The sequence below is a fragment of the Spermophilus citellus genome, assembly GCF_964194105.1.
Source record: "Spermophilus citellus genome assembly, chromosome: 11".
Classification (NCBI taxonomy): domain Eukaryota; kingdom Metazoa; phylum Chordata; class Mammalia; order Rodentia; family Sciuridae; genus Spermophilus; species Spermophilus citellus.
Window position 1 is genome coordinate 115,076,830 of NC_138192.1, and position 12,567 is coordinate 115,089,396.

At 39.6% G+C, this 12,567-nt stretch overlaps 1 protein-coding gene across 1 annotated transcript in view; it reads left to right on the top strand.

Moving 5' to 3' along the window:
* The window catches only part of ATIC (5-aminoimidazole-4-carboxamide ribonucleotide formyltransferase/IMP cyclohydrolase), a 33,846-nt gene that overhangs the window by 18,355 nt on the left and 2,924 nt on the right, over positions 1 to 12,567 (top strand). The window contains exons 10-13 of the mRNA XM_081260635.1: positions 2,657 to 2,742; positions 3,623 to 3,712; positions 5,824 to 5,952; positions 10,127 to 10,219. Of these exons, the coding sequence (XP_081116761.1) occupies positions 2,657 to 2,742; positions 3,623 to 3,712; positions 5,824 to 5,952; positions 10,127 to 10,219 (398 nt within the window). The remainder of the gene's footprint in view (positions 1 to 2,656; positions 2,743 to 3,622; positions 3,713 to 5,823; positions 5,953 to 10,126; positions 10,220 to 12,567) is intronic.

Consider the following 12,567-nt stretch of genomic DNA (forward strand, 5'->3'; position numbering starts at 1 on the left):
GGCCATTAACATTTAAGGTTACAATTGAGATATGATTTGTACTTCCAGTCATGCTTCTTTATTTATTTATTTTAGTTTGGCTGGTTTTACTTTTTGGTTATTTTCCTCCCCCTTTACTAAGATACCTCCTGCCGTTAGTTTTGGGCACTATTTTTCAATTCCTCTTCTTGTAGTATTTTGCTCAAAATGCTTTGCAGTGCTGGTTTTCTTGCTGCGAATTCTTTTAGCTTTTGTGTATCGTGAAAGATTTTAATTTCATTATCAAATCTGAAGCTTAATTTTGCTGGATACAGTATTCTTGGTTGGAATCCATTATTTTTCAGCGTTTGAAATACATTGTTCCAGGATCTTCTCGCTTTCAAAGTCTGTGATGAGAAATCAGTCGTTAACCTAATTGGTTTACCCCTGAATGTAATCTGCCTCCTTTCTCTTGTAGCTTTTAATATTCTCTCCTTGTTCTGTACGTTGGCTATCTTCATAATTATATATCTTGGATTTGGTCTATTATGGTTTTGAGTGTTTGGGGTCCTGTAGGCTTCCAGGATTTGGCAATCCATTTCATCTTTCATCTCTGGGAAGTTTTCTAGAATTATTTCATTTAATATGCTGTCCATTCCTTTGGTTTGAGTCTCTGTGCCTTCTTCTATCCCGATGAACCTCAAATTTGGTTTTTTAATGACATCCCATATCTCTTGAATAGATTGCTCGTGGGATTTAAGCATCTTTTCTGTGTTGACTATATTCTTTTCAAGTTGATAAACCTTGTCTTCATTATCTGATGTTCTGACTTCTACTTGATCAAGTCTGTTTGTAATATTCTCGTTTGAGTTTTTAATTTGGTTTATATTTTCCTGCAATTCTAGGATTATTGTTTGATTTTTTTTTAAGCTCTCTATCTCCTGGTAGAGCTCGTTCTTTGCCATTTGAATTTGTTTGTTTAATTCATTTTCAAAATATACTTTTATTGCTTGGACTTGCTGTCTCATGTCTTCCCTAATATTCCTTTCCATTCGAGTTAGGTATGCCTTGAGTTCTTTCCCTATCCCTGCTTCTGATGTTTCTATGTCCTCCTGTAGAATTAAGTTGTCCTGCATTGTTTGTACTCCTTTTTTCCCTTGTTTTCTCATGTTGTCCACGTTACTTTCTAGCTCTATTTGATTGCCGTGTTTCTGCTCTTTCTATAGATTTGTTTTGGTTCTGTATTACTCTGTTGTTTCTTCTTTGTGTTGTTAAACTGTGCCTGCTAACGTGGATTCTGCTGGGAAGGAATTCCGACGGCCGGGTTCCAGTGACATCACTACTCTGCTATGACGGGCCCCAGGCTCCTTGCTGGGGTGTCCTAATGGGGCTGTGTGACTGGACTGTCTCTGTTTGGTTTCAGCTCCCTGTCGAGGCAGGCGGGCAGTCTCCAGCTGCCCAGTATCTCAGGCAGCGGGCGGGTGATTGGTCGCGGCGGGGAAGTGGACTCCGGCCGCCCAGTCGCGCGGGCAGCGGGCCGGCTGTCGCCTGTGGGCGGGCGATCTCTAGGCATCCAGTCCAGCGGTCGGTAGTCGGCGGGCGGGCGTTCTCCTACCGCCCAGTTACGCGGGCAGTGGTGTAACTGTCGCCGGCAGGCCTGCGGTTTCCAGTCTCCCAGTCGCGAGGGCCTGGCCTCTAGTCCCCTAGTTTCTCCTGCTAGTCTTGATTTCTCCTGCTAGACCAGATTTCCCCTGAGTGATGGCTCTCAGCAGTTCAAACTGTACTCTGGACCTGCCGTTTGTTGGGTGTGGAGGGTGTCTATTGGGGACCCCGGCACTCTATTGTTTTGTTCCCGTTGTGGGGGATAGAACTGTACCGCTTCCTTCCCCCTCTGAAATCCCGCACTCAGCCTGGGGGTCAGTGCGGGCTCATCCGGCAGGATTCCACAGAATTGCAGCCACTTTTCTCCCTGCTTGCTAATTAATCACTTCTCTGCGGTGCCCCGCCTTCTGTAGCCGCGAGGAAGGCCGGGCGAATCAGTCAGCCCGGATCCCCGGGGTCGCACAATTGGCTATTGGGAGCCCCGGCACTCTAGCGTTTTGATTTTTTTCTGCTTGCCCCTCCCCCAGCGCTGGCTAGACAGGTGTCATTTTGGCTGCTGATGGGAGGGGGAGTTGAAGGTCAGGTGTCTCTAGTTTTCCCCTAGTCTTTATGCGGGCTCACTCTGATATTCCCTCCCCCGGAAAGCCTAGGAGAGGTTTTATGCGGATCCCCCGATGTATGGGGGATGGGCTGAGTGACACAGACCTGTTTTATTGTTGCAGTCTGTCGGAGAGTGGCGGTGGATACTTCAGCTCTCCAAGATGGTGGCCGCTGATTGCCTTGGTGGAGTTTCCGTTGTGGGGGACGGGACTGTATCGCTTCCTTCCCTTCCTTCCCAGTCTGAAATCCTGTACTCAGCCTGGGGGTCAGTGCGGGCTTGGCCTGCGGGGTTCCACCGAATGGCAGCCACTTTCCTCCCTGCTTGCTAATTAATCGCTTCTCTGCAGCGCCTGCCTTCTGTAGCCGCGGGGCAGGCCGCGGGGATCAGTCAGCCCGGATCTCCGGGGTCGCACAATTGCCTATTATATAGGCATGTTTTAAATGTCATTTTCTTTGTGAGTGTGAGTGAATACCTTATTTTAATTTTTATTTACAGGTGCTGATAGGATGTCTTCTTTTGGTGATTTTGTTGCATTATCTGATGTTTGTGATGTCCCAACTGCGAAAATTATCTCCAGAGAAGTAAGTGGACATTCATGTATTTTGATCTGTGTGTAACTGAGTAAAGAATTATTCATTCATAGTGTTTTTTGAAGCTATAACCTATATAGTATTTATATTTATACCTGCTATAAATTAGTGAAGTTTATCATGTAGAATGTTCATATATTTTATGTAGTGCATGAATGCTTATTTTTCTAATTTTGAGATGTAGTAAATTGATTTTACATGGATATCTGGTGTTTGGGTAGTTTTTCTTTATATATGTAATTCTTTTAAGCTCTCTAGTGAGTATTATTGCCAAAGTTGCTGTTTCTGAAGAGCCGGGCCATCTTGGTTGCTAATGAAATACCTTTGTAGATCCTGAAAGAGACCATAATGGGAAAAAAATATAAATTGCTTTGAATACCTAGCAAACATTCCACAAAGGTGATGTTGCCATTGGTGTTGGGGAAACAGAAAAGGAAAAAGTTATATCTCTGGTTGCATCTGGTCTGTTTGTCTTGCTGTGGAAGAGCAGGCTTTACCTGATGCTCTTGAACCAGGTCCTGACAGAGCCTGGGCTAGAACCTGCTGCACTTAGTGCAGAACATCACCTTGTGAAAAGAATAGTAAGAATTGGGTTTTCTTCCTGTGGTACATGTAGTAGAGCAAACCCTCATGTACTTAGTTAAAACTGAAGAAAACTAGCCAACGACAACAACAAAATTACAAGAAAAGCAAGGAGATAGGGTCAGTTGTAGAAAATAATTCTATTAAAATAAAGTTTAAAGAATTTTAGTATCAGCATTATCTGTTGGTAGAAACTTGTAAATGCTATAATATTTAAGACAAATAATTTTTGCTAGATTTTTCAATCATTTTTGTAAAATATAGAAACTAACATTTAATGTACTTCTAGGTGTCTGATGGTATTGTTGCCCCAGGATACGAAGAAGAAGCCTTGAAAATACTTTGTAAAAAGAAAAATGGAAACTACTGTGTTCTCCAGGTTAGTGAAATTAATTGGAAACATTTATTTGCTCTTATTTTGTGTTTCTCTTTCCCCTTGTTTAACTTTCCTTTATGCAGACACCTTAATTTATTCTTCTCCACTGTAACATCTTTATCCTTAATCCTGCAGTTTCTTATTAATTTGGGGGCTTAAGGTAAGGATATAACTTCCTTTCTATTCATGATTTTTTTTTTTTTTTTAAGAATTTGATGTGGTTTCCTGTTCAAAGAGTGTGTTGTTGGATGAGAAAATCTTCTCATCCTTTTTTGCTACTGTATTTCCTTTTTTAGAAGTAACTTTCTTGCTTATCTTTCTTGAAATAGCATATACATATTCATCAAACAATAGCACTTGCATTTCTTTTTTTGTTTTCTTACTGAGACAGGTATACTCTGCTTCTGAGTTAGGAGTTTTTCCCATTCTGTACATCTTAACTTACTAGCCAGTCACCAGTCACCTCTGCACACACCTCTTCAGTGAATAACTTGAAAAAGTCCTAGAAGCTGAAATAGGACTGAATCACAGGTTGTATATATTGATGATTCTGATAGATCCTACCCCTCTTAGAGGTCACACAACCAATTCATATGTTTATTTTTTTGATTGAACCCAGGGGTGCTTACCACTAAGCCATATCTGCAGCCCTTTTTGTTTTTTATTTTGAGATAGTCTCACTACAGTCCTTAAAGCTTTGCTAAGTTGCTGAGGCTGGCTTTGAACTTGCAATCCTCCTGCCTCAGCCTTTTGAGCTGTTGGGATTACAGGCGTGCCATCACACTTGGCTGTATAACCAATTTAATGTGCTAATGGGCATTGTAAGAGTGCCTGTTTTCTCAGTATATTGACAACACTGTATGTTTTTAACTTTTTAATCTTCACAGATAGGTGAATGTAGCATCTCATTGCAGTTTTAATCTCTCATTGTTTGGAGTGACCATCTTCATATTTAAGAGTATTTTTACTTTTTTTTTTTGGAATGAACTATTCATTTTCTATATCTGTTTTTCTATGAGGTTCTTGAGGTCTTTCCTTACTGATTTTTATGAATTCTTCTGTATCAGTACGATCAGCCTATGAAAGTAAAAATTCATAATACAATTTCCCACAAGGTCTTATTAGAAAATCTGTAGAATCCCAACTTTATATGCTGGAAGTTGCTAAGTGTACAATTTGTTGTTCCTGAGTATCTTAAGGGGATTGGTTTCAGGAATCAGATACCAAAGTTCAAGGATGCTCAACTCCCTTTACAAAGGGTTCAAAATTTGAGAGAAGATCATAGTAAATGACAAGTTCCCTTCCAGACAGCAAAGGCACAGAATGCCAGTTCTATTTTCTCCAGTTTAACTTCTAATTCCAATGTTAGCTAGGTATTTTATAATAGATTTTTAGAAAGAAAGAAAAACTAGAATGTAATTTTTTTTTTTCCCCTTGGTTACCGGGGATTTAACTCAAGGGTACTCGACCACTGAGCCACATCCCCAGCCCTATTTTGTATTTTATTCAGATATAGGGTCTGACTGAGTTGGTTGTGCCTCAGCCTCCTGAGCCATTGGGATTACAGGCATGTGCCACCGTGCCTGGCTTAGAATGTAGTATTTTTTGCTACAGTAGTTAATGTAACTGAGAACACACGCTTCCTGGAATAATTGGTTTTATTTTTATTTTTTTTTTTTCTTATTTATACATTCCCCACACTTTTTTAATTGGTGCTCTACAGTTATACAAAATAATGATTTCATTAACATTTGTATGTGCACATGATATAACAATATAATTTGGTCAGTTTTGTTTCCTAGTACCTCTCCTTTCCCCCTCCCATTCCCCTTTTACCTCTCCCTGTGCCCTTTCTCTATTCTACTGGTCTCCCTTCCATTTTGGAATAATTGCTTTTCATATGTTGTATATAAGTTGTAACTTAATACCTAAACACTTTGGAGCAAAATATTGATGCCTGGGTGTTGTATTATATCTATATTAAAACAATCTCATGTTTGCATTAGGAAAATGAATGTAATTTTACGTAGAATGAAATCTTTTAAACACAAATTAAATGCAAAAATTTAAAGATGTGTATCTAATACTATTAACTTTTAAAATTTGTGTCTTAGATGGACCAGTCTTACAAACCAGATGAGAATGAAGTTCGAACTCTCTTTGGTCTTCGTTTAAGCCAGAAGAGAAATAATGGTGTCATCGACAAATCATTATTTAGCAATGTTGTTACCAAGAATAAAGAGGTAAGTTTGAAAATATCTCAACTGAATGCTAGTAACTTTAGTAGGTCTGTTTTTAGCATTTATAAATTAACATTAAGGGCCATATCTGCAACTGTATGCAAATGGATATAATCTTTGTACTGCGATGGATATTTAGGTTGCTTCTCAGTGCTTGTTCTCAGTGCTGTTCTCAGTGTCATTGTGTAGACAGTTTTTATACTTGTACTGCTTGACTCTTTGTAGGAGGAATGTATTAGGATAATGGTGATTTGGGGAAGCTTATGTATTTTATCTCATTTAATCTCAGGGCACTAGGAGCAATGTCTGTCATCTCTTGTAAATATCACATAATTGTGACATTAGATTCAGTTTAAAAATGTGCTCAAGTGAGCATGCTCAGTGACATGCACCTGTAATTCTAGCAACTTGGGAGGCTGAGGTGGGAGGATCCCAAGTTCAAAGACAACATCATTAACTTAGTGAGGACTAGGGATGTAGCTCAGTGGAATTGCCCGAGTTCAATCTCCAGTACTCCCCACCAAAAAAAAAAAAAAAAAAAAAATTGCCCAGCGTACACATTAGGAAAGTGGATGAACTATTATTTATTTTCTGAAATAACTTTTTTAAAAAATATTAAATTTTTAGTTTTAGGTGGACACAATATCTTTATTTTATTTTTATGTGGTGCTGAGGATCAAACCCAGTGCCTCATGCATACTAGGTGAGCACTCTACCACTGAGCCACAACCCTAGCCCATGAAATAACTTTTTTTCTTTTTTTGGTGATAGAAATTGAACCCAGAACTATACCCCCCAGACACTAAAAATCTTTATTGGGCTTTCAATTTGGAAGGATATTTTGTGACTGAATGTCACAATTATGTGATGTCTAAAATTGTACTGTTTTTTCCAGTGATTTGCTTACTTTATTTATTTTTGTGTTACTAAGGATTGAACGTAGGGGTGATTTGCCACTGAGTTAGATTCCCAGGCCTTTTTATATTATCTTTTTACTTTGAAACAAGGTCTCATTAAGTTGCTGAGGCAAGCCTAGAACTTGGGGGTCTTTGTGCCTCAGCCTTCTGAGTTACTGGGATCCTAAGTATGTGTGTACCACAGTGCCTGGATTTTCTAGTGCTTTAAAGGTATCACCGCTTTGTTTTCTGGTTTGGTTTGGTATGAAAACCTGGAGAGAGATTTTGAGGGTCTCGATGGTGGCATTTTGCTCCAGAAGGCCAATTTATACTTCTGGCAGGCAGGTAAAAGGTGTCAATCAGGAGTTGAGCTGTTTGGAATACGGGCTTCAGTTTGTGAGGACTGGTCTGTTGATGGGTCAGCTCTGCTCTGCAGAAGCCATGGGCATCCATTAGTATCCTCTCCTCTGGACTCTTAAGTGTGTCTTTAGCTCTGTAAAGATGGCAGCATCTATGCCCAGCTTATTGGAAAGTGCCTTGAGGGGAAAGCATAGGTTGTCAGGCTTATTTTTTCCTGCTCGAATCTCTAGAATCTTTGCCTGTCAGTATTTGCTGTTGTCTGAGCTCTGGGTCCATCTTTTTGTCATTCCCAGAAAAGGATTGGTCTTTCTGCAAGCGGTTTACTAAGGCAGAAGAAGAAGTTCTCATTCATGGGGATGCACCTAGAATGACTGAAAATAAGCTTTAAAGTGTTTATCAGGATAGTTTTGTCTATTAAGCATGGGGTGAATAAGATATCTTTCTTGTTTTTCTTTATTGATTTAATGTATATTTTTTCCTTTTTTTTTAAAATTAGCATTGCTTCAATGCAAAGAAACATGTAGACATTGTACATAGGGATATCTTTGAGCCCTTGGGAGTCCATTCTTTATCAGGTCTGTGAGGTTCTGCAATTTCCATATAGAAACAGTATTTTGCATTAGCATTAGAGGCTCCCCTTTTTTTTTTTTTAATTTTGAATCACTTTATTGACCTGGTTGGTTAATTTTTTTGAAGAAATTTATTTATTTTGCAGTGCTGGGGATGGAACCCAGGGCGTCCTGCATGCAGGCAAGTGCTTGTATCCTAATCCAATGTATTTTTTAAAACATTGAGTGGGTATGGACATAGATTCCATGGTAGTTATGTTGGCAGTTGTTCCTGTTGAGAGTGTCACTTTTTCAAGTTTTGTTTTTTTTTTAATAGGTCCAGAGGTATTGGACTGATTAATAATTCAGCAATTTTTGATAGGTTTTGTGTCTGAGTATTTTTTACAAGGGTGGAGGGTATGATCTTAATTTCTTAGCCAATTTTTTTTTTCTTTTTCCTAAGTATTCTTAGTAGCAATTTGGAAACTTAAGGATGAGAGTGATAGTTTTATTTTTCTTTATATTCTGCATCCTCTGTCCCCCTTGTTTTACAGCAAATTTTGTTAACATTTCTGCTTCAAAATCATTAGTTTTTATTACTAGGTCTGGAACAGGTTCAGTCCTGCAATAGCTGGACAGTGGAACGAGTGTGTATTAATATTGAACATGTTTGAATTATTTTCTCTTTTCCCATTTTTCTTAAAGTTTGTTAGATTTCCTCACTCTCACCACTTTTTCTCATTTCCTCATATTTCTGGCTATAACTCAGAAAAGCAGGGATATATTTGAAGGTAGACACCTCGGTGGCTGGCTCTCATTATTAATCTTTCCTGGAACCTAAAGAATCAAATTTGTAGTTGATGACTCAGACAGCAGATAGAGATAAGAAAGGGCATATAACATTAGTAATCTTAGAATAATAAATCTTTTATAAATTCTAAAAATGTTTTTAATCAAATTTTTAATTTTGAGATTTAAAAACAAAATTGTAGGTCCACACTTAAGAGTTCTTGTGTCCCCATTGTCCCCTTTGCCCTAGTGATAACTTCTTGCAGAACTACATGTAGTCCAGACCTATAGCCATAAAGTTGAGATACAGAACTTCATTGCCATTACCACCAGGGTCCCTCCTGCTCCTCTATAGCCAGACTCACTTTCCTGCTGCGCCAACCCCTCCTTAACCTTGGACAACTGCTAATCTGTTTTCCCTTTGTATAATTTTCATTCATTGTACGTTCGTGTGCTGGGTTTCCTGTACACTTAATTTTCATTTTGTTGGTTAATTGCTTTGTGGCATGGTAATTATAGGTTTAGTTTTTAAAAACAGGCCAAGCGTTTCCCAGAGTGACTATACCATTTCACCTTCCTACCCACAACAGATGAATGATTCAGTTTCTACCAACTTTTGGTGTCACTTTTTACCACTGACTTTAAGTTTAATGTACATTTCCTGATAACTCATGATGTTAAACATTTTTTTATGTGCTCATTTGCCATCTGTATACCTTTTTGGCGAAATGTCTTTTGTATCATTTGCCCATTTTCTAATCAAATTGGCTTGTTGTTTTGTTACTGAGCTTTGAAATTTTTTTTAATATTTTACAGTTCTTAACCAGTTTTATAGTTTGCAGGTACTTTCTCCGAGTTTTCAGTTTTTCTTTTCATCTTCTTAATGGTCTTTCACAAAAGAGAATCTGTGACTTTGATGAAATCCAACTCACCATTTTTCAGTCACTAACATTTCAGTAAGCTGCAGCCATATCTTGTGTCCACTTAGCCTACCAGTGTGGATTGCTGTCCTTTTTTTCAGTTCATGTTCACTCTTTCTATTAAAGATGGTGGCATTTTTGACTGTGGTACATATTGTTGCATTAGGGCGGATAGTTCTGCTCACCATATTCTCAGCAAAGCAGAAAAGGATCCTATTAGATTTTCCTGGAACAGCTTTGGCTGTTGCACCACAAAGGTCTATAATAGCTGTGAAAATTAATCTCAACCATATTCCTCAACATAAATTTTACCATGTCTCCAGAGAGTGAAAGGTATTCTTGTCAAGAAGATATCATTGGTCAGTTTGGGAGTGCAGTATTTCATATCTCACATGATGTACATGAGCTTAATCCAGAGTTGCCGCAAAATGGCATTAGTTTACATCTGTGACACCTTGGGCTTGTGCCAAGTTCTGTCATGAATATGTTAAATAGTTGATCCTTTTAGTAAAACATGGTAGTGGATAGCCAGGACATTTAATTTCACTCTGCCATTTGAGTGGCATAACTACATTAAAGGTCTGTTACTTTAACTGGCACGTAAGAAGCTTAAAGTTAAGTTTTAAAAGCCTGATGTGACTTTTCCATCCTGTGTTTGTCTCAGGTGCCGGAGTCTGCCCTCAGAGACCTCATCGTGGCCACCGTTGCTGTCAAGTACACTCAGTCTAACTCCGTGTGCTATGCCAAGAACGGGCAGGTAACCAGGCTATCAGATTCACCTCAGGGGAACTGTTGTTTTACAAAATGATATTCAAATATCCATCTGCCTCTGGTACTGGACAGCTTGAAAGGGAACGCTTGCCAGGTTTTTTTTCTTCTGGATTTGTCAGTATTTACTCTGCACCTTGGTGTAGACTGTTAAAACTAATGATGATTAAGAAGGAGTTTTGGAACCAAGTACTAAAATTAGTTGTGGTGCTTCTTGCCTGGAATGTGTTGGATCAGTGAGCTGTTGAAAATCTGGTTCCTTCACTTCCCTTCCCCCACTGTAGTACTTCCAGTGGAGAGGAAGGAGGAATAGTCTGGGCACCCTGCAGGCTCTATTTTTGCAGCTTTCCGGGTATTTTCACATTCCTATTTTCTTTTTTTGTTTGTTTTTGCAGTAATGGGGACGAAACCCAGGGTCTTACAGGTACACGGCAAGTGCTCTGCCATGGAGTGACATCCTCAGCCTTTTATAATGTCTTCCCCCAAATCTGTTGTATAGAAACACTTCTAGAGAGGAGTTCATCCACGCTTTTAAATTCAGGTCTATTGGAGCGTGGTCTGTACACAGTAAAACTCGATCCTTTTAAAATGTAGTTAGACCAGTTTTCCCAAGGTGTACCATTGTGTGACCACTGCCCTAGTCAAGATGCAGATGGTCCCAGACATTCAGCAGTTGCATTTAGGATTTGGGGGCTTGATGAGGGTGTTAAGCATGCCAGATTACCTTCTGTTTTTCGCTCTCAATACAAACTAAAATATTCAGTACTTCAATGTAGAAAAGGCTTCATGTACATGATGTTGCCCATGATAGCTAATGTAAGTCTTCTGAGCATGTGTGAGGTAGCCATGCTGCGCCATGGTTTTCAGTAGGGTAGGTGTACTTAGTGGCTTTCTTTGTACTTGTTATTGTTGTTTTGGTATAGGAGTATGAACCCAGGGCTGCTTAACCACTTTATACCCCCAGTTTCTTTTTAATTTTTATTTCTGAGAGAGAGTCTTGCTAAGTTGCTGAGGCTGGTCTCAAACTTGGAATCCTTCTGCCTCAGCCTCTGCATTTTTGACTTAAGATCTTTTCAGCTTCCTGTGGGTTTATTGGGATATAAGCCCACTATAAGTTGAAGAGCATCTGTGTTGAACATTTCTTATTTATTTATTTTTAAAGGATAGAACAGAGAGAGAGACAGACTCCTGTACAGAGGAGGGGGCCAAGTTGCTGCCCGGGGGAGTGGGGATGTCCTGCCCTTTATAGATTTTAGATTTGCTTTGTTCTCATGCCCTGTCTTCCCATCCTGCCTAAATGACCCAAAATGTGGAGTGATCTGAGGGCCTGAATGAAGCCCTCTAGGGGCTACTCAGTAACAGCTCCTTGAAGGGAGGAACAGTTCCCTAGTGGCAGGTAACCTTGTCAACAGGTTGGGGGAAGGGAAAGTGCTCTGGAGGTATTATTTCCTTCTGAATCAGCCCTCATTTTCCTGACCCCATCATTCATTACCGAAGCTGACTGTCCTTTTGCCCCTCACCCCCCAACTACCACAGTCCCCTTCTGGTTAGGGAACCCTTTACTGCTACAAGGGGAAATGGACCATGACCACTCTGGCTGCCTGGGGCTGAGAGGGGGCAACATGGGCAAGCAGTCTGAGTTTCCCTTTTAGGAATGTTTTGGAGTAGTCAGGGGGTCCCAGGTGAAAGTTCGGTTTGGAAGCAACAGGTTGTAAAGTTATCTGGGAGGTGGGTGCTTCTCTGAGAGAAACAAAAACACATGAATGCCTTAAAGAGATTAATACATAATAAATGTTGGAGCATCCAGAACATGTCAGTGAATAGCATGATGATGACAGAAACCAGTAATCTCTCACCAGGAGGTGCAAGAGCTAAGAAGCTGTTCCCATAACAAGGGCCAGTGAGGACACGGCCTCTATTTGTGAATGTGAATCTTTAATGATATTAGTTACATTATCAGAGTTATCAGGAGTGTAAGTGTAACAGTTTTTATAATGTCATAGATGCCCTTATAATAGTAGTTAAGAAATATAATGCCCTTTGACTTTTGTAAAATACCTTTCTATTGGCATAACCTCTGTGTAGGAAAGATCTGTTACTTAGGGCTAGATAATCATAATAGGAGACACAGTTCAAGCCTGAGTAGGAGAACATTTCTTACTATTAAAATAAACTTCCCTGCATCCAAACTACAGAATACAAGATTGAACTGGTTTATCATTAAGGTCTCTCCTAACTCGACGGTGAACTTGATTTTGCTGTAGCTTCAGCTCTATGGGGAGCCCTTTGTTTTCAGAGTGTCTTCAGCTTGGCTCTTGACATTTGTTAAATTATTTG